Genomic DNA, 22,544 nt, shown 5'->3' on the forward strand with positions numbered 1-22,544 from the left:
CGTTCAGTTTCTGGTCAATGTTAACCCCCTAGGATGTTGATAGTGAGGGATTCAGTGATGCTAATGCCATGGAACATGAAGGGTCGATGGTTGGATTCTCTCTTGTTGGAGATGGTCATTGCCTGACACTTGTGTGGCACGAATGTTACTTGCCACTTGCCAGGTGTACTCTGATTGATAGAGGCGTTGCCATGGAGAATGCACCAGTTAACGGTGACTGACAGTTAACTGTCAAGCGTAGTTTGAAATTTATACCAGGCAGTTTGACTCTGATTGGTTAAGATCATTGAGCTTAAGAACTCGGGAACTTGTGCAGGTGAGTTCATCTTTAACGACACCATGTATGCCCAAATAGATGGTGTTGCCATGGGATTCCCTCTAGGCCCAGCTCTTGCAAACACCTTTGTTGGGCTCCATGAGAAACGTGTCTTCAATGGAATGGCACTTAATCTCCTACCACTTGCATATTTCTGATATGTGGATGATACGTTTGTTATATTTAAATCTGCAGCAGTGCGTAATAATTTCCTTAGTTTTCTTAATGGGCTCTATCCTGAGCTCAAATCCACCTTTGAAATGGAGCAGTCAAATGGACTCCCTTCCCCTGATGTGTTCGTTGAGAAATCTGCCACGGGGTTCCCTACAACGGACTACTGCAAACCTACTGGCCAATATCACGTTGGGATTCTTACAGTTCCACATGCTATAAGATTGGCCTTATCAGCAACCTTATAAATAGGGCCCAAGCCATTTGTTCACCATGCAAGCTTGATGCTGAAATAGGGGTATCAAAGGCATCCTTCAGGATAATGGCTACCCTGATCAGATCATTTCACGCTGTATATCACGCAAACTAATGAACGGGCCTAAGGCCGTCACTTTCAGCCCTGAAAAGTGCCCAGTCTACCTCATATTACCCTGGAAGGGCAAGGTATCTCAAAGATTTGAGCAACAGGTGAAGCTAGCTGTTTCACACTGCTACTATGCAGTAGCAACACGAGTGGTATTCGCCACTAGCATAATGCTGCCATCAAGCCAAAAAGACGTTCCACCTATCTCACAAATGAGTGAGGTGGCATATGAATTTCAGTGCCAGTGTGATGCGAGATATGTAGGCCATATGTCCCAAAGACTGGTAAACCGTATGTCCCTTCCCCTGTTCCCAAAGGGCAAGGTAAAGACTGTACCCAACCAGCCCATGCTTGCAAAACTCAAAACATTGTCCAACATTAGATGTGATTCTGCGATTGGACAACGTTTGCTAAATAATTTTCAATGTGCTAAGAATTACTCTGACAACCAATTTAAGATTATTAGTAGGGCTCGCAGTGTGGCACATTTCTGTGTATTCGAAGCTACATATATTAATACATGGGGCCCTGTTCTTTGCAGACAGAAAGAACATGTATACACATTGTGCCTGTTTCAGCTAAACAAAATAAGTGATAGCCATTTGCTGGTTCATTCCTTTGAGCAATGCCTTGACCAATCAGAGTCAAACTTCCTGGTTTAAATTTTAAACACTGCTTGGCAGTTAACTGTCAGTCACCATGAACTGGTTTATTCTCTATGGCAACGCCTCTGCTAATGGAGTCCATTTGCTAACTAATCAGCGCACTTTTCTTGTACAGTATAAAGTTGTTGCTTTCCCTGACATTGGTATTCTTGTGATTGTCCTGATGAGTGCAAGACAAAAAGCTTCAACAATACTCGAGAACTGCAAAATATATTAGATCACCATAAGCACACTGTACTGACATTTTCATTTTAATCCTGAATATGCAATGATTAATAAACAGTGATTAAATATATGTGTGTATTATCCCATTATCTTAACAGGGGCAGTCCTATTTCCCCTCTTGCCTCCCTGGGCTGTATGACAGCTAGGGCGAGGGATTTGGCTGCTGATGCATTCTCAAGGCTTTATACTGCTGTTAAGCCAGCCAGAAGCAAACCTCTCTAATTACTCGCCCTCCAGTTCCTCCTCTCTCTCTCTCTCTCTCTCTCTCTGTCTCTCTCTCTCTCTCTCTCTCTCTCTCCCCCCCCACCCCCCTCCCCCGGCCATGCCACTCCCGTGCAACTAAGACCGTACAGTTCAAAGGGATGAGAAAATGATTTGGCATTCACGACACGCATATTTGAGGCAAAACCCCTCTCCCTTTGATGTTCAATGGCATCATCATCACTGAATTCCCCATCATCAACGTCCTGGGGTTACCATTGACTAGCTGGTGTGTGGCTTGGAGGGGAACTTGCCGGTGGTGGTGCTCCCATGCTTCTGCTGCCCTTGTCCTTCCAAGTGGTAGAGGTCTCAGGTTTGGAAGGCGCTGTCGAAGGAGGCTTGGTGAGTTGCTGCAGTGCATCTTGTATCCGGTGCACAGGCTGTCAGTAATGTACCGAAGGTGGAGGGAGTGAATGTTAAAGGTGGCAGGTGGGGTTCCAGTCAAGCGGGCTGCTTTGCCCTGGATGGTGTCGAGCCTCTTGAGTGTTGTGTGAACTGCACTCAACCAGGCAAGTGGAGAATATACCATCACACTCCTGACTTGTGCCTTGTAGATGGTGGACAGGCTTTGGGGAGTCCGGAGGTGAGTTACTCACTGCATGATTCCTAGCCTCTGACCTGCTCTTGTAGCCACAGTATTTATATGGCTAGTCCAGTTCAGTTTCTGGTCAATGTTAACCCCCCAGGATGTTGATAGTGGGGGATTCAGCAATGGTAATGCAATTGAATGTCAAGGGGCGATGGTTAGATTGTCTCTTGTAGGAGATTGTCATTGCCAGGCACTTGTGTGGCAGGAATGTTATCTAACGCTACTGTGTACCATCACAACACAGACTGCAGGGTTTGGGGAGAAGGCACACCGCCATCTTCTTGGGTCAATAAATGCCCCTTTATTTGGGTCCCCTGGACCTGATGGGTTGCATCCTAGGATATTGAAGGAAGTAGCTACAGAGATAGTGGATGCACTGGTAGTAATCTTCCAAGAATCCTTAGATTCTGGCAAAGTCCCAGAGGATAGAAAACTACCAATGTAACATCCTTATTCAAAAAGGGATGGAGACAAAAAACAGGTAACTATAGGCCAGTTAGCTTAACACCTGTCATTGGGAAAATGTTAGAGTCTATTATAAAGGATGTAATAACAGAGCATTTAGAAATGCAGAATCTAGTCAAGCAGAGTCAGCATGGCTTCATGAAGGGGAAATCATGCCTGACAAATTTATTAGAATTCTTTGAGGAGGTAACAAGCATTTGCATTTCGAAAAGGCGTTTGATAAGGTATCGCACATAAGGCTACTTAATAAGATAAGAGCTCAGGATTTTGGGGGTAGTACATTATCATGGAGGGAGCATTGGCTAACTAATAGAAGACAGAGAGTTGGGATAAGGGGGGCATTTTCAGGATAGCAACCTGTAACTAGTGGATGCCACAGGGATCAGTGCTGGGGCCACAATTATTTACAATATATATTAATGACTTAGATGAGGGAAATGAATGTACCATCACCAATTTTGCGGATAACACAAAACTAGGTGGGAAGGCAAGTGGTGAGGACGAGTCTACAGAGGGATATAGGCAGGTTAAATGAGTGGGCAAAAACTTGGCTGATGAAATATAATGTAGGAAAATGCAAGGTTATGTACTTTGGCAGGATGAATAGGGGAGCTGAATATTATTTAAATGAAGAAAGACTGAAGAAAGCTGCAGCACAGAGGGATTTGGGGTCCTCGTGCATGAATCCCAAAAAGCTAACATACAAGTTCAGCAGGTTAATAGGGAAGGCAAATGGAATGTTGGCCTTTATTTCAAAGGGAATGGAGTATAAAAATAGGGAAGTCTTGTAAAACTATACATAGCATTAGTTAAACCACACCTAGAATACTGTGAACAGTTTTGGTTAGATCACACATAGAATTCTGTGAACAATTTTGGTCCCCTTATCTAAGGAAAGATATACTGGCATTGGAGGCAATTCAGAGAAGGTTCACCCGGTTGATCCCGGGTATGGATGGATTTTGTTATGAGGGGAGGATGAGTAGGTTGGGCCTGTACTTGTTGGAGTTTAGAAGAATGAGAGGCGACCTTATTGAAACATAAAAGATTCTTAGGGGGCTTATGCTGAGAGGTTGTTTTCCCTTGTGGAGAGTCTAGGACCAGAGGGCATAATCTCAGAGTAAGGGCTCGCCCATTTAGGACGGAGATGAGAAGGAATTTTTTCTGAGGGTAGTTAATCTGTGGAATTCTGTACCGCAGAGGGCTGTAGAGGCTGGATCGTTAAGTATATTCAAGGCGGAGATAGACAGATTTTTAATCTGTAAGGGAATCCCCCCCATCTCTCTCCCTCTCTCCCCCATCTCTCTCCCTCTCTCCCCATCTCTCTCCCTCTCTCCCCCATCTCTCTCTCTCCCCCCATTCTCTCTCTCTCCCCCATCTCTCTCTCTCTCTCCCCCTCATCTCTCTCTCTCTCCCATCTCTCTCTCCCCCTCCTCTCTCTCTCTCTCCCCATCTCTCTCTCTCTCTCTCCCCCATCTCTCTCTCTCACTCCCCCATATCTCTCTCTCTCTCTCTCTCTCCCCCCATCTCTCTCTCTCTCTTCCCCCCAAATCTCTCTCAACCCCCCATCTCTCTCTCTCTCTCTTTCTCTTCCCCCATCTCTCTCTCTCTCCCCATCTCTCTCTCTCTCCCCCATCTCTCTCTCTCTCTCTCTCCCCCCCCATCTCTCTCTCTCTCTCTTCCCCCCCAAATCTCTCTCACCCCCCATCTCTCTCTTTCTCTTCCCCCATCTCTCTCTCTCTCTTTCTCTTCCCCCATCTCTCCCCCCCATCTCTTTCCCCCTATCTCTCTCCCCCATCTCTCTCCCCCCATCTCTCTCCCCCCATCTCTCTCCCCCATCTCTCTCCCCTCCATCTCTCTCCCCCCCCATCTCTCTCCCCCCCATCTCTCTCCCCCCCCATCTCTCTCCCCCCCATCTCTCTCCCCTCCCCCCCATCTCTCTCTTCCCCCATCTCTCTCTTCCCCCCATCTCTCTCTTCCCCCCAACTCTCTCTTCCCCCCATCTCTCTCTTCCCCCCATCTCTCTCTCCCCCCATCTCTCTCTTCCCCCCATCTCTCTCTTCCCCCATCTCTCTCTTCCCCCCATCTCTCTCTCCCCCCATCTCTCTCTCCCCCCATCTCTCTTCCCCCCCATCTCTCTCTCCTCCCCCATCTCTCTCTCCCCCCATCTCTCTCTTCCCCCATCTCTCTCTTCCCCCCATCTCTCTCTCTCTTCCCCCCATCTCTCTCTCTCTTCCCCCCATCTCTCTCTCTCTTCCCCCCATCTCTCTCTCTCTTCCCCCATCTCTCTCTCTCTTCCCCCATCTCTCTATCTCTTCCCCCCATCTCTCTCTCTCTTCCCCCCATCTCTCTCTCTCTTCCCCCCATCTCTCTCTCTCTTCCCCCCATCTCTCTCTCTCTTCCCCCCATCTCTCTCTCTCTCTCCCCCATCTCTCTCTCTCTTGAACCCCCCCGTTCCCCCTCTCACCACCCCCTTTTCCCCTCTCTCACCGCCCCCCCTTTCCCTCTCTCGCTCCCCCCTTCCCCTCTCTTGCCTCCCTCCCTCCCCTCTCTCACCCCTCCATCCCCATCCCACTCAGCCCCACCTCTCTCTTGCTAGCTCTGGCCTTTTGGTGTTTGGTGAGTTGGAATGTGAGCTGCTGGCCTACATTTCATGGCAGCTTTACTGATTAGCCGCTTGGTAATATTTCTCTGAAGTTTCAGTTCCCTCACAGGAAATTTCAAATTAGTGAGGGAGGTGATCGGTTACAGTTTGTCAGCAGGCGAACTGTTACACCTGACTTGTCTAAACCAGAGTGCAATCCAACACCCCCAACACCTCCCCCACCACCCAAACTAGGGTCGGCTTCATTCTGTTCCTGTGATTCTGATTGCTGAGGGCTTCTAATACGGAAGCTCACGTGTTATAAAACTGTTTCTCCGTCGTAGTGTCTTTCCCTTGAAGGATGCACCTCTGGGCTGGAGGCTGCTGCTCTGAAGTGCATAAGCAGTGCTTATCCTGTTTAGTTTTATTCCCCTTACCTGGCTTAAGGAAGCCTCCCTCATGCTGACAATGGATCTCTCACTGTCAGCCACGGCTCAGTGGGTAGCACTTATACCTCCGGGTCAGTAGGCCGTGGGTTCATGTCCCACTCCCAAGATTTGAGCTAATAATCTGAGCTGGCTCTTAGGTGTAGCTTGGGTTGGAGATGCTGCACTGTTGGAGGAACCTACCTTCAGATGAAAAGGAGAAAAAAACAGCAGCTTTCATGATGTCGGGATGGCTCAGTGCAGTTTACAGTTAATGAAATTCCGTTTTTTGAAATGCAGCCACTATTGTAATGTAGGAAGCATGGCAGCCAATTTGTGCGCAGTAAGGTTCCAGAGCAGTGAGGATGTACACTGGAGGAGATTGCTACACTAAGCTGGGAAGTGGCGATGTTCAGTGAGGAACACGATTTGGAAGTTGGACTGAAATGCTAATGTAATGATTAACATGTTTCAGTGAGACTCTTTGTAACCAAAATGGCTGCTTGATACCAGGTTTGAGTGATATTGAAGATGGGCCCTGACCAGAATAAAACAGGCCGAGGTAGGTCTGTGTGCTCATGCATCCACACACCTGTCGCTTCTACAAAAGAGATGTCTCAAGACCATGACCAATCCATTATTGTCGGTCCACAGATCGCAAATGAAGGATTTGTTGTCTTGTCTTGCCTCTGCTCAGAGACTCCTGGGTGGTAGAAAGAGCAGAATCATTGTGGTAATGTGTACAGCGTGTCCCCGATTTGACACGGTGAGATTTCTTTTTCTCCTACTTGGGAGGAGATAAATCCTTGTGTATCCGAGGCCTTTTCCCCTGCTTTCACTGTCCTTCACATGCTGCCAGGGTAATGAATCCATGCCCCAGAGCAGGATAAAATTCACAAAGCATTTCCTGTGCATTAGATCATTGGCCTTTCTGGAACTGTTTGACCCTGACTTGAGAATGACTCTGGAAAATCGAAAGGTTGAGTTAAATGCGATGAGGTGAATCTGGCTCTGGAACCTCCCAGACTTGTGATCTTGTTAACTCTTCCCACACTGTTTACGAGGGACTGCATTTCCTGAAATAGTCGGAATTTTCTACTCCTCTCTAGGAATGGGGCTGACGCTCCTGAATTTCCACTTTTAAAAAGACGGTGTGTTCTCTTCCGCCCCACCCACCACCCACGTTCACTCTCTCTCGCTCTCTCTCTTTTCTGAGTGATGGAGGCCATTCTGGACCTTGAGAAGAGACAGTGAGCTTCAGCAGGGTATTTGACCATTGGAGCCACCTCTCACTTTCCAGCATGTGCCATTGATTTACTTGTTTTGTTCCTGTCTCCCTCTCCCTAGCCCAGGGGCAGTTACAGTGTCCCAGCTATGTCTGCAAGCCCAGTGCTGACCTGGGAAATCTGCTGCTCACTTGTCCTGTTTAGATACTTACAACAACAAGAGCTTGTATTTATCTAGTGCCTTTAATGAAATAAAACTTGTCTCGAGTGCTTCACAGAGACCTGATAAAATAAAATATAAACTGGCTTATGGACAGCCTGATGCCAACTACTTAGAAAACTTAACCAGTTGATAATGGTGACTGTAAATAAAGCTGCTGACAACTAAACAGCCGTTGTTCACTAAATTAGCCCTTGGGATGAGGAGGCTGTCCTATGATGAGAGGCTGAGAAAATTAAGTCTTTTTTTCTGGAGTTTAGAAGAATGAGAGGCGATCTCATTGAAATGTACAAGACTCTTAAGGGGCTTTGCAAAGCTAAGAGATTGTTTCCACTGATCGGGGAATCTAAAACGTGGGGGCACAGTCTCCAGATAAAAAGCCGAGCGTTTAGGACTGAGATAAGGAGAAATTACTTCACTCAAAATGTTGTGAAGGGCACCTGTTGCTCAAATTTTTGAGATAGCAAGTGGCTCGGGTCCTATTCACAAGATTGCGGCTAAGGCTAATCATATCGCATGTGGAGCTGTAAGAATCCCAACGTGTATATTGACCTGTGAAGGTAGGCTCACAGTAGACCATGGTAGAGAATCCCCTGGCAGATTTCTCAACTAGTACGTCAAGGAGGAGGGCTCATTTGACTGCTCCATTTCATAAGTGAATTTGAGCGTAGGATTGAGCCCATTAAGACATGTAAGGAAATTGTTACATGCAGCTGCAGATTTGAATAAGCAAATATATCATCCACATACCCTGATCAGATCATTTCACACTGTCTATTCTGCAGACTCATGAATGGGCCTAAGGCCGTCACTTTCGGCCCTGAAAAGTGCCCAGTTTACCTCAGGTTACCCTGGAAGGGCAAGGTATCTCAAACATTTGAGCAACAGGTGAAGCTCGTTGTTTCACGCTGCTACTACACAATAGCAACACGAGTGATATTTGTCACTAACAGGATATGCTGCCGTCAAGCCAATGAAACGTTCTGCCTGTCACACAAATGAGTACTGTGGTGTATGAATCTCAGAGCCAGTGTGATGCTGGGTATGTAGGCCATACATCCCAAAGACTGGCGGACCATATCAAACAATACGTCCCAGCCACTGTTCACAACAGGCAGGGTACAGACCATTCTCAACCAGCCCGTGCTTGCAAAACTCAAAACACAGTGTCCAACGTTAGATGTGATCCCATGACTGGACAACATTTGCTAAATAATCCTCAGTGTGCTAAGAATTATGCTGACAATCAATTTAAGATTGTCAATCGGGCTTGCAGTGTGGTGCATTGCATGTACTGAAAGCTACGTATATTAATACACAGGGCCCTGTTCTTTGCAGACAGAAAGAACATGTACACACATTGCACCTGTTTCAGCTAAACAAAATAAGAGACAGCCATTCGCTAATTCGCTCCTCAGGGCAATGCCTTGACCAGAGTCAAGCTGTGTGGTTCACATTTCAAACAATACTTGACAGTTAACTGTCAGTCACCATGAACTGGTGCATTCTCCATGGCAACGCCTCTGCCAATCAGAGTCCACTTGCCAACCAATCAGCACCCTCTTCTCATACAGTATAAATTGTTGTTCTCTTTACATTCGGCACCCTTGCGAATTGTGCTGATGAATGCAAGACAAAAAGCTTTGACAAAAATGTCACTTTTTTCATCAGTACTCAAGTCTGTACTACCAAATGACTATTTGTGAACCTTAGTATTCTGTACCCAGAGGGTTGTGAGTGCTCCATCACTGAACACATTTAAGGCTGAACAGACAGATTTTTAGTCTCTGATGGGAATGGGCAGGGAAGTAGAGTTGAAGCCCCAGATCAGCCATGATTGTATTGTATGGCAGAGCAGGCTCAAAGGGCCACATTATCTGTTTCTTGTGTTCTTGACAAGTGGGCTTATTTTATTATTTATTATTGGGATTTGGACATGGCCGCTATTTATTATCTTCTGTAGTTGCCCGAGAAAGCGGTTTGATGCAACTCGGGGCAGTTAAGAATCAGCCACATTGGTGTTGCACAAAGACCAGAGCCTGGGTAAGGATGTCGGGTTTCCTTCCCTCAAAGGGACAGTAGAAAACGTCACTCTTACAACTTCCTGATCACTTCTACTGATACTGGCTTTTAACTTTGATTTTATTTTTAATAAGACTTAGTGGGTGTATGTGCACACAGCTTTGAAGTTAGCATGAAAGGTCAAGAAGGCTGTTCTAAAATGTCACTTGGGATCCTTTGGTTAGGCCTCGGCTGGAATAGTGTGTTCAATTTCAGGGCACCATACTTTAGGAAGGACAGAAAGGCACTAAGAAGGTGCAGATGAGATTTACAAGAATTCCAAAGGTCAAGGCATCATCAAGACAACATTTGGCCAAGTGTGGCAGCAAGGAGCTCTATCTCGTAAAATTGAAGTCGATGGGGATCAGAGAAAACTCTCCACTGGTTGGAGCCATACCTAGCACAAAGGAGGTTGAAATAAAAACAGAAAATGCTGGAAAAACTCAGCAGCTCTCGCAGCATCTGTGGAGCGAGAAACAGAGTTAACGTTTCGAGCCCAATATAACCCCTCTTTGGAACTGGCAGGGGAGATCAAGTGACAAATGTGTCATAACACAAAAGACAAAGAGAGTTGTAATGGCAGGAGTAAAGGAACAAAGCATTGGTCTAGAGTAGGTGTTAATAGAACAAATGTCAGCTGTGTCTGAAAGCAAAACGTGAGAACAAGATACAGACTGGCACTCTGTTTATTATTTATTCTTTCATGGGATGTGGGTGTTGCTACAAGGCTAGTATTTGTTGCCCATCCCTAATTGCCCTTGAACTGAGTGGCTTAGTAGACCATTTCAGAGGGCAGTTAAGAGTCAAGCATGTTCCTGTGGGTCTGGAGACACATGTAGGATAGGGCAGACCAGGTAAGGGTGACAGATTTCCTAAAGGACATTAGTGAACCAGGTGAGTTTTTACAACAATCGACAGTTTCAGTGTCATTCTATGTTTCAACTAGTCAATGAGTTTCTTCAAGTTTGAAGTCCAGGACTCTGAGCAGTATAGAAAATCTGTTTTGTTAATTAAGCTCTGCAGCTTCTGTTGTCGACCTACTGTGCTTTGAATAGATGTAAAATGGTAATGGCTGTTTTTCTCTGCCATTATTTGGTTCTTAGTTAAGGTCATCAGTCAGCGATGCACATTTACTTGAATGAAATTAAATGTCTTTTGCTCAACATTTATTTGCAGGATATCCGGAATACTGTGGGCAATATCCCTATGGAATGGTACAAGGACTATCCACACATCGGCTATGATCTGGATGGAAAGAAAATCTACAAACCAATCCGAAATAAAGATGAGCTGGATGAATTCCTGGATAAGATGGAAAACCCAGATTATTGGTATGGAGTATAAGGGAACTGCTGTTGGTGGGTGGGGGTAGCCATGGCCGTGGTGGTTTGAATTTTGAAGATGTCTCTGGTTTTGATGATTTGGGTGAGTTGTTGCCTGTCTCCCAATTAATCACAGAATCACACAGTGCAGAAGAGGCCCTTCGGCCCATTGAGTCTGCACCTACCTAATCCCATTTACCAGCACTTGGCCCATAGCCTTGAATGTTATGACGTGCCAAGTGCTCATTAAGCTGTTCATAAATTCATCCCATCACAGCTTGAAGCATTGAACCATTTATTTTATATGCAAAGGGCTGAATTGAAGTCAGTCCCCAGGTTAACAGTCTTAATCTTGAATATGTTCTTTGGGCAAATTTAATGGGGGAATCATCAACTTGGGCCCCTCCTATTGGTTGGGGTCTCCCATTTAAGCATGAAATCAGGAGACATTTTTTCTCTCAGAGTCATTCGTCTGTCTCTTTCCCAGAGAGCAGTGGAGGCTAGGTCACTGAATACCTTCAAGGCTGAGTTACACAGATTTTTGATCAACAAGGGAGTCGAGGGTTATGGGGGACGGACTGGAAAGTGGAATTAAGATCATGGTGGATCTGGGCGTGGCCTTCTTGAATGGTGGAGCATGATCAAGGGACTTAATGGCCTCCTCCTCCTAATTCCTGTGGTTGCCTACAGTGCCGTTCCTGTTTTTGCCCTATGCACATGTCCTATTGGTTGCCTTTGCTGCACCTCCTATGGAATGGCTAAGGCTTCAGATTGATGGAGTGGGGGATAGCCTGATTAACAAAGGGATAGTGAAGGAGGTGAGAGAGTTCTGCTATTTATCATTTGCTAATCTTTTTCCAACACCATTGTTTTCTCCCCGCCCTCCTGCATAACCCATAGGCGCACCATTCCAGATAAGATGACTGGCACTGAAATTCGACTCACTGACGAACAGATAGATCTCGTCCACAGGATCCAGAAGGGACAGTACGGAGATGCCAAGTTTAATCCATATGAGGTGGGAATATTTTATACCCTCGGTATAAACACAAACTTCCTGGATTTAGTTGTAAATGAAACAAGTACATTATAAATTTCTGATCTTGGTGCTGCAACCTGGACGGAGAATGGGGCACAAAACTGTGCTGCAGGTGCAAGTCTTGTACATTCATACTTATGGTCACTGGGTCGCCTACAGCATGTCTCAGTAAGCACTGCTCATCTATGGTTGCATTGAGGAAAATTGATGGGACACTGTAGAGGGAGATTTACTTTGTATCTAACCCCGTGCTGTACCTGCCCTGGGAGTGTTTGATGGGGACAGTGTAGAGGGAGCTTTACTCTGTATCTAACCCCGTGCTGTACCTGCCCTGGGAGTGTTTGATGGGGACAGTGTAGAGGGAGCTTTACTCTGTATCTAACCCCGTGCTGTACCTGCCCTTGGAGTGTTTGATGGGGACAGTGTAGAGGGAGCTTTACTCTGTATCTAACCCCGTGCTGTACCTGTCCTGGGAGTGTTTGATGGGGACAGTGTAGAGGGAGCTTTACTCTGTATCTAACCCCGTGCTGTACCTGCCCTTGGAGTGTTTGATGGGGACAGTGTAGAGGGAGCTTTACTCTGCACCTAACCTGTGATATGCATGGCCAAGGGGTGTTTGAGTCTGTGTGGAGAGCTGTTGTGTATCTGTCATTGGATGATGGAATTTCACAGCACAGAAAGAGGCCATTTGGCCAGCATCTTTGTGCCAGCGGTCAGATAGAACTACCCATTGAATCCTTTTCCACATGGACCTGCCACCTAAAAACTATTGTGTGATTTGTTCTAATACAGTCTTTGACACCCTAGCAACCCTCCTCCTCTTTAAAAAATATCATCGCTCCCTCTGTTTTTTTCAGTGATAATCCTAAATTTATTCCTTTTCGTTATCGACTCACTGATCAACCCGAATAGTTTGCCCGGTTTACAGATCCTCTCCTAATGTTGAATGTCTCTATCAGATCTCCTATTAATGTTCTAGCAAATATGGCCCCTGTCTTGCTCAATCTTTTTTTCTCCCTTTGTCTTTCTTTTCCTTTCTCTCTTTGTCTCTCCCTCCCTCTGTCTTTCTCTGTCTCTTTCACTCGCTCACTCTCTGTCCTGCTTGTTCACTCTCTGTCACTTTTGCCCGCTGTCCCTCTCGCCCGCTGTCCCTCTCGCCCGCCGTCCCTCTCGCCCGCCGTCCCTGCTCGCCCGCCGTCCCTGCTCGCCCGCCGTCCCTGCTCGCCCGCCGTCCCTCTCGCCCGCCGTCCCTCTCGCCCGCCGTCCCTCTCACCCGCCGTCCCTGCTCGCCCGCCGTCCCTGCTCGCCCGCTGTCCCTCTCGCCCGCTGTCCCTGCTCGCCCGCTGTCCCTCTCGCCCACTGTCCCTCTCACCCGCTGGCTCACCCGCTGCCCCTTTCGCCCCCTGGCTCACTCGCCGTCCCTCTCGCCCGCCGTCCCTCTCGCCCGCCGTCCCTCTCGCTCGCTGTCCCTGTTTCACTGACTCTCCTTATTTTCTCCTCATCACGTTCCTGGCATCTTAATGAATCCCTTCTGCACCCTCTCTATAATCTTGACATCCTCTCTGAAGTAGGATTCCCAATGCTGGTTCTTTTAGAGCTGGAAGTTTTCCATTCCTAGAATTGATGTTACTTATTAAGTCATTAGATTAAGTAATGAGGCATAACCAGGTTACTGGGACATTGTCATCTACTCAACCAGTAGTATCCAAATCCCTTGTGCCCACATTCATTTTCTCCCCTTTCTTTTAACCACCTATCTAATCAATTTTAAAGTGCTGACATGCTCTCTGCTTCAATCAGTAACTCTGGATATGCATTCCATGGCCCCGCAGTAACTGAAAGTGATCAGAATTTTCTCAATTCCTCTCTGACGTTTTCAGTGGATCAGGTGCAGTGGAGCTTGTGCTATTCTGCTGTAGTACAGGTGTCTGCCACTAGGGGCTGCTGTAGTACAGGTGTCTGCCACTAGGGGCTGTTGGTGAGCTGTGAAAGTATTAAGGCACATTGTCCTGAATATGTGGCCCCGTTTATTATCAGTAGTCCTGAATTTTTGGGAACAGGAGCAAGCCTGCTTGTTTCAGTAATGTTTTATACATTGCCCACTTCAACGTCCCTTTTCAATGACATACTCCATATCACTGATCTGGGTGAAACTATCTTCCCAATTTCCCTTTAACTGTTTTACTGGTAACTTCCTTACCATCCACCTACCACCTTCTCTTCCTCTCTTCTGTATGCCATCCCCCCCCCCCCCCCCCCCCCCCCCCTCCCCCACCACCAACTCCACCTCCAGCTCCTCTTTGTTTAACTTGCATCCCCTTGATGTGCAGACCCACATCATAGAACCTTGCAGCACAGGAGAGACCATTTGGCCCATCGTGCCTAGGTTACCTCTTTGAAAGGTCTATCCAATTAGTTCCCAGTCTTTCCCTAGAGCCCTACAAACCGTTTTTTCATGAGATGTTAAGGTCATTGGCTCGGCCAGCATTTATTGCCCATCCCCGTTGCCTTTGAGAAGGCGGTGGAGTTGGTGAGCCACCACATTGAATTTTGATGTGGACGGTGCTATCACAGCTGTTAGGTTCATTCCTAGTTGACCTGAGGGCTTTAAGAGCCACCTCAGGGCTACCTGGTGTGGGACTGGAGTCCCATTGTCGGTCCTGCCCCAGGAGGGGTGGCTGGTCCTTCGTTGGAGAGCATTGATGAAGCACATGAGGTTTTCCCCACAATCCAGCAGCAAATACCGACCCTGATTTATAACAATGCTTTTAATGGGGGCAAATGCCCCAAGCTGCTTCGCAGAGAGACAGTCAGAAACGGGCCACTCAGGTAAAGGAGCTGTGGGGGGATGGCCCCTAACTTGTTCAAAGAGGTGGGTTGTTAAATAAAAGAGAACAACAAAGGGTTTAGGGAGGGATTTTGTGGCGCATTGATAGCGGAAAACACAGCCATCAATGGGGCACAGGGAAGGAGACAGATGCCTCCAAACTATGTGTCCCAGGAATGGAGAGTTTTTGCAGGGGTAGGGATGGAGGAAGGTTACATCGATTGGAAGGAGTGAGGCTGAGAGAATCTCAACAAGTGGCTGACAACTTTAAATTTAGGCAGTGAGGAATTTGAAGCTAATGTTGGACAGTGAGAGTGTGAGGAATAGATAACTGGGTGCCTTTGGGGTGAAGTAGGACATGGGTAGCAGAATCTGGTCTACCAGCAGCCCACAAATTGCTGGCTTTATTGAATTTGGTTTCTAATCTACATTTGGGTTGCAAGTCCAGTATCACAGGGCTACTGCGGGGGTTTTCTAAAGTATGCATGTGTCATTACATAGTAGCTGCAGCAACCTTCTGCCTCCTGAAATCGAGAAAGGGAAATTAAATGAACAAGTCAAGGCCTTGGAAAAGGTGTAGAGATTTCCCCGAATTAAATCCTGTGCTGAGGCATATTGATGATGTGGAGAGACGGGAGGAGCTGGAGTTATTCTCCTTTTGAGCAAAGGAGAGAGGGAGATTTTGATGGAGATGTTGAAAGTCTTTGAGCCTTTTGATCGACTGAATGAGGAGAAACTGTTTGCAGTGGCAGGAGGGTTCAGAACGAGTGGACATCAATGTAAGGTAATCGATAAAAGAACCAGCTGGGGAGGCGAAGAGAAATTTTTTTCAATGTGGTGAGTTGTGACTTGGAATGTGCTGCGTGAAAGAGCGGTCAAACAGATTCAATAGTAACTTTCTAAAGGGAATTAAATAAATACTTGACATGTTCTAGCCAGGGGAGAAGTGGTAGAATGGTTCCCCTCCCTTTCCACTTCTCAGGTGACTGCAACATGTGTTTTTAAAGAATTTGTTTGTCAATTTAGTGAATATCTAACTGTTTGTGCTGTGACTGTAAAAGACACAGACAGGTTTTGTTGTAAGTTTTAAAAGAAAAGGAAAGGGTATTTATTGTCCTTAACTAAGGTAGATAAAAAATAAAAATAACACTCCAACTCACAGAAGCACCCGAGAGAGACTGACACACGCACACCGACCCACGCGCACACCGACCCTCACGCACACCGACCCACGGGCACACCGACGCACGGGCACACCGACCCACAGGCACACCGACGCACGAGCACACCGACCCACGCACACACCGACCCACAGGCACACTGACCCACACCCACACCGACCCACGGGCACACCGACCCACGGGCACACCGACCCACGGGCACACCGACGCACGGGCACACCGACCCACGGGCACACCGACCCACAGGCACACCGACGCACGAGCACACCGACCCACGGGCACACCGACCCACGGGCACACCGACGCACGAGCACACCGACCCACGGGCACACCGACGCACGGGCACACCGACGCACGGGCACACCGACCCACGGGCACACCGACCCACGGGCACACCGACCCACGCGCGCACAAGTTACAAGGAATGTCCAAAAGAAAGTCAGCCATATACAGATCCTGTCGATTGATGCATTGGATGATTTCAGGTCGTGTTCAGTAACCTTTCCGGATTCTGCGCAGGGACGATTTAAAACCTTAACGAATGATCCATGTCTTTTCCTCTAAGGCAGCAGCTGGTTGGTTTATCTTGAAGATCCTGCCTGCAATGTTTGTCTGTCTAGATACAGGCTTATCTGCGGGGGAGAGAGGTGGACCACAAGTTCTCTTCTCACTGCTCATGGTTTGCCTGACTCCTGCTCTGTAAAAGCAGTTTCTTCTCTTTATACAAAGGGTTCACTTGCTATCATGTGACTTCCATTCACAAACTGACCAGTTAGTAAATGCGGTTACAGCAAGCAGGGGGACCTTCATCCCAGGCCCATTGTTTAAAATGATTAGATTAAATGGTCAGTGGAGCCCCCTTCTCAGCTGGTCCATTGTTCAATGTGATTGAATTTAACAGACTGGAGTATGTTATAACAGGTTATGTCTGGATGCCTGTGAATAGTTCAGGGAATGGCCAATTCAGACTCGTTTAGGCTGACTACCCGTGTGGGCTACTTACAGCAGCACAACTCCATTGTGATTTGCACGGTTAACTTACGTAAATGTTTGGCCATCTAATGAACTGCTTTTTAGGTTACCTAAAATATTGTTGTCAGTCACAGAATTCTAATGGCGCAGAAGGAGATCATTCGGCCCATCACATCTGCACCGGCTTGCCAAATGAGCGTTATGACTCAGTGCCATTGCCCTGCCTTTTTCCCCATACCCCTGCACGTTGTTTCTATTCAAATAATCATCTAATGCCCTCTTGAATGCCTCGATTGAATCTGCCTCCACCACACTTCCAGGCCGTGCATTCCAGACCCGAACCACTCGTTGTGCGATAAAGTTTTTCAGTCTTTTTAAAACTCCTGTGGTTTCAGTCTACTCAGTAAATAAAATCATTCTTGATGTAAAACATTGTTTTATAACAGAAGGAAAAACAATTGCAGAGATATGGAGAAAGAGCAGGAGATGGGACTAATAGGATAGCGCTTTCAAAGAACTAGCACAGGCACAATGGGCCTGGAGGGAAGGGTAAAACTCCAAGAAGCATGACTAATGGGAAACAAAGCAGCAGGTTAGCGTGTGGGGGGGGTGGATTCAACTTCATGGAAAATTATGAAAATACTGAAAAGAAAGGAGAGCCCAGGAGAGGCTATTAAAGTCTCCAGAACACAAAATAGGACAGAGTGTTTGGAAAGGGCTAGGAATCTAACTTCAAGCACATCAGATAAAGGGACGACAATGAGAAAGGGGACGGGAAATACAGGACTGAAGGTGTTGTATCTGAATGCACGCAGTATACGAAATAAGGTAAATGAGCTTGTGGCGCAGATTGAAATTGGCAGGTATGATGTGGTGGGCATTACGGAGACATGACTGCAAGGGGATCAGGACTGGGAGCTAAATATCCAAGAATATACATCCTATCAAAAAGATAGGCAGGTTGGCAGAGGGGGTGGGGTTGCTTTGTTAGTAAGAAATGAAATTAAATCGATAGCAAGAAATGATGTCGAGTCAAATGATGTGGAATCTGTGTGGGTAGAGTTGAGGAACCGCAAAGGTAAAAAAACCATAATGGGAGTTATGTACAGGCCTCCGAACAGTGGTCAGGATGTGGGGCACAAGATACACCAGGAGATAGAAAAGGTGTGTAAGAAAGGCAAGGTTACAGTGATCATGGGGGATTTCAATATGCAGGTAGACTGGGAAAATCAGGTTGATAGTGGATCCCAAGAAAAAGAATTTGTGGAATATTTACGAGATGGCTTTTTGGAGCAGCTTGTGGTGGAGCCCACTAGCGAACAGGCAATTCTAGATTTAGTGATGTGTAAAGAGGCAGATTTGATAAGGGAGCTTAAGGTGAAGGAACCCTTAGGAGGAGTGACCATAATGTGATAGAATTTACCCTGCAGTTTGAGAGGAAAAAGCTGGAATCAGATGTAACGGTATTACAGTTGAATAAAGGCAACTACAGAGGCATGAGGGAGGAGCTGGCCAGAATTGACTGGGAGATGAGCCGAGCAGGAAAGACAGTGGAACAGCAATGGCAGGAGTTTCTGGGAGTAATTTGGGAGACACAGCAAAAATTCATCCCAAGGAAGAAGAAGCATACTAAAGGGAGGACGAGGCAACCATGGCTGACAAGGGAAGTCAGGGACAGCATAAAAGCTAAAGAGAAAGCATACAATGTGGCGAAGAGCAGTGGGAAACCAGGGGATTGGGAAGCCTACAAAGACCAACAGAGGACAACTAAAAAATAAATAAGGAGGGAGAAGATTAAATATGAGGGTAAACTAGCCAGTAATATAAAAGAAGATTGCAAGAGTTTTTTTAAATGTATAAAGGGTAAGAGAGAGGCAAATGTGGACATTGGGCCACTGGAAAATGACGCTGGAGAAGTAGTAGTGGGGAACAAAGAAATGGCGGAGGAACTGAACAGGTACTTTGTGTCAGTCTTCACAGTGGAAGACACGAGTGACACCCCCAAAGTTCAAGAGAGTCGGGGGGGCAGAGGTGAGTATGGTGGCTATTACCAAGGAGAAGGTGCTAGGAAAACTGAAAGGTCTGAAGGTGGATAAATCACCTGGACCAGATGGATTACATCCCAGAGTTCTGAAGGAAATAGCTGAAGAGATAGTGGAGGCGTTAGTGGTGATCTTTCAGGAATCACTGGAGTCAGGGAGAGTCCCAGAGGACTGGAAAATCGCTAATGTAACCCCCCTGTTTAAGAAGGGAGTGAGGCAAAAGACGGGAAATTACAGGCCGATTAGCCTGACCTCGGTCGTTGGTAAGATTTTAGAGTCCATTATTAAGGATGAGATTTCAGAATACTTGGAAGTGCATGGTGAAATCGGGCAAAGTCAGCATGGTTTCATCAAGGGGAGGTCATGCCTGACAAATCTGTTAGAATTCTTTGAGGAGGTAACGAGTAGGTTAGACAAAGGAGAGCCAATGGATGTTATCTACTTGGACTTCCAGAAGGCCTTTGACAAGGTGCCGCACAGGAGGCTGCTCAGTAAGATAAGAGCCCATGGTATTAGAGGCAAGGTTTTAGCATGGATAGAAGATTGGCTGTCTGGCAGGAGGCAGAGAGTGGGGATAAGGGGGTCCTTCTCAGGATGGCGGCCGGTGACTGTTGGAGTTCCGCAGGGGTCAGTGTTGGGACCACAACTTTTCACTTTATACATTAATGATCTAGATGAAGGAACTGAGGGCATCCTGGCTAAGTTTGCAAATGATACAAAGATAGGTGGAGGGACAGGTAATATTGAGGAGGCGGGGAGGCTGCAGAAGGATTTGGACAGGTTAGGAGAATGGGCAAAGAAGTGGCAGATGGAATACAACGTGGGGAAGTGTGAGGTCATGCACTGTGGTAGGAAGAATAGAGGCATAGACTATTTTCTAAATGGAGAGAGAATTCAGAAATCTGGAGTGCAAAGGGACTTGGGAGTCCTAGTCCAGGATTCTCTTAAGGTTAACTTGCAGGTTGAGTCAGTAGTTAGGAAGGCAAATGCAATGTTGGCATTTATTTTGAGAGGACTAGAATATAAAAGCAGGGATGTGCTGCTGAGGCTTTATAAGGTTCTGGTCAGACCACATTTAGAATATTGTGAGAAATTTTGGGCCCCATACCTCAGGAAGGATGTTCTGGCCCTGGAGAGGGTCCAGAGGAGGTTCACGAGAACGATCCCAGGAATGAAAGGCTTAACATATGAGCAACGTTTGAGGACTCTGGGTCTATACTCGATGGAGTTTAGAAGGATGAGGGGGGATCTGATTGAAACTTACAGAATACTGAAAGGCCTGGATAGAGTGGACGTGGGGAAGATATTTCCATTAGTAGGAGAGACTAGGACCCGAGGGCACAGCCTCAGAGTAAAGGGAAGACCTTTTAGAACAGAGATGAGGAGAAACTTCTTTAGCCAGAGAGTGGTGAATCTATGGAATTCATTGCCACAGAAGGCTGTGGAGGCCAGGTCATTAAGTGTATTTAAGACGGAGATAGATAGGTTCTTGATTGGTAAGGGGATGAAAGGTTACGGGGAGAAGGCGGGAGAATGGGGTTGAGAAACTTATCAGCCATGATTGAATGGCGGAGCAGACTCGATGGGCCGAATGACCTAATTTCTGCTCCTATGTCTTATGGGCCGAATATCCTCCAGTGCTGTAAGATTCTATGAAAGAACCATTGTAAATGAACATGGCGTGGTATAAAGCCTGGTTGCAGACAACGTGCACGCCTCTAAGGCCACGAGTTTATTAGTGGTTGTGACCCACTGAGGATGTTTTGAGTGCAAAGGGTTACTCGAAGGATTTTTTTTTAATAGTTTCCTAACTTGGGCTGAAGTTCAAAATTTCTACCCAAAGAATTTACATTGAATTCCTCTGGACATACTTCATCCCAATGAATGCGGTCTGTTCTTTCAAAAACACTCACAGGTTGGCCTGGAGTTGGTGAAATCAGTCTAACCATTGGCCCTTGGGGACAGACTAAATGCCTTGAGGCAGGTGACCTTTTAAAGGAATTTTTCCCCCTATATTTATTGGAGTAAACGATTCTGGTGCTGGCAGTGAATTATTTTCTCCCCCCCTCCACCGCCACCACCTCCTAATTCCCCATTCCCTTATTTTATAGCTAGTATTTGCATTAAGAACTCTCGGGTCAGATATAACACGGGCTAGGAATCGTTCCCAACTGCATTATTTCAACTCTTATAGACTGGGCAGCTTCCCCACATTTATAATCCCACTCCCTGTACCTTTAATATCCCACCCTGTCTAATCCCATTCTCCCCCTCACTCCCTGCGCCCTTTCATTATCCCACCCAGTCTAACTTCATTTCTTCGCGCCATTCCTTCACTGTCGCTGGGTCAAAATCCTGGAACACCCTCCCTAACTGCACTGTGGGTGTACCTACAGCACATGGACTGCAGCGGTTAAGAGGCAGCTCACCACCCCCACCTTCTCAAGGGCAATTAGAGATGGGCAATAAATGCTGGGCCGGCCAGCGAAGCTCACATTCCCTGAATGAATTTTTAAAAAAACTAATTCCACTCTCCCCTCACTCCCTGCACCCTTTAATATCCCACCCAGTCTAATCCCACTCTCCCCCTCACTCCCCACACCCTTTAATATCCCACCCAGTCTAATCCCACTCTCCCCCTCACTCCCCACACCCTTTAATATCCCACCCAGTCTAATCCCACTCTCCCCCTCACTCCCTGTATCCGTTAAATCCCATCTAGTCTAATCCCACTCTCCCCCTCACTCCCCACACCAGCGTGACCAACTCTCATGGAGAAAATTAAGAGATACCGTGGCACTAGAGCGTTGGAGATGGGGTGCTGCCAGATCTGAGGGGGGTGGGGTTGATTGCTGTGCTGCCAGAGCTGTTAAAGTGTGCAGAGTAAAGGGAGCAGAGTAGGTATTGCACATACACGAAACTTGAAGGTCTGAATTACAGGAAAAACAGTGTTCTGGATGCATGCAACATGGGGCAGTGCTCTTAATTATGGGACAGTCCTGTAAACTAAGGGACAGTTGCTCACCCTGCCCCGTACCTTTCAATATCCCACCCATCCTAATCCCAACCTCCTCACACCACACTCCCATTCTCTACTGATTCTGATATGAAAGCAAAATACTGCAGATGGTGGAAATCTGAAATAAAGACAGAAAATGCTGGAAAAGCTCTGACAGAAGGGTCTGAACTGAGCTCTGAAGAAGAGTCCTACGTACTCAATTGTCAGAACTGCTGAGTTTTTCCAGCATTTTCTGTTTTTATTCCACTGATTCTGACTTGTGCTGTACTTAAGCACATTGAAGTTTGGTGTGTGTTTGTCAGCTCTTGGGGGAAGTGATCGGCTTTCACAGGCCAAAGCTGGAGCTGACGCTAAGCTTGGTCTGTGTCAGTGGTTATGTGTCTTGAACAGAGTCTGAAATTAACACTTCTCCTTGTTTAGCCCTCCATTGATTTCTTTACGCATGAGACGATGATTCACCCAGTGACCAACCATCCAGCACACAAGCGCAGCTTCATTCCATCGCTCATCGAGAAGGAGAAGGTAAGACCCAACGATCATTCCTGAGCCACACCATGGCTGTTGAATAAA

At 46.8% G+C, this 22,544-nt stretch overlaps 1 protein-coding gene across 1 annotated transcript in view; it reads left to right on the top strand.

The window, feature by feature from the left end:
- Window positions 1-22,544, top strand: part of bop1 (BOP1 ribosomal biogenesis factor) — a 170,269-nt gene that overhangs the window by 108,769 nt on the left and 38,956 nt on the right. The window contains exons 4-6 of the mRNA XM_078536128.1: window positions 10,749-10,903; window positions 11,795-11,912; window positions 22,395-22,496. Of these exons, the coding sequence (XP_078392254.1) occupies window positions 10,749-10,903; window positions 11,795-11,912; window positions 22,395-22,496 (375 nt within the window). The remainder of the gene's footprint in view (window positions 1-10,748; window positions 10,904-11,794; window positions 11,913-22,394; window positions 22,497-22,544) is intronic.

Source organism: Cetorhinus maximus, chromosome 3 (genome assembly GCF_964194155.1).
Source record: "Cetorhinus maximus chromosome 3, sCetMax3.hap1.1, whole genome shotgun sequence".
Lineage (NCBI taxonomy): Eukaryota > Metazoa > Chordata > Chondrichthyes > Lamniformes > Cetorhinidae > Cetorhinus > Cetorhinus maximus.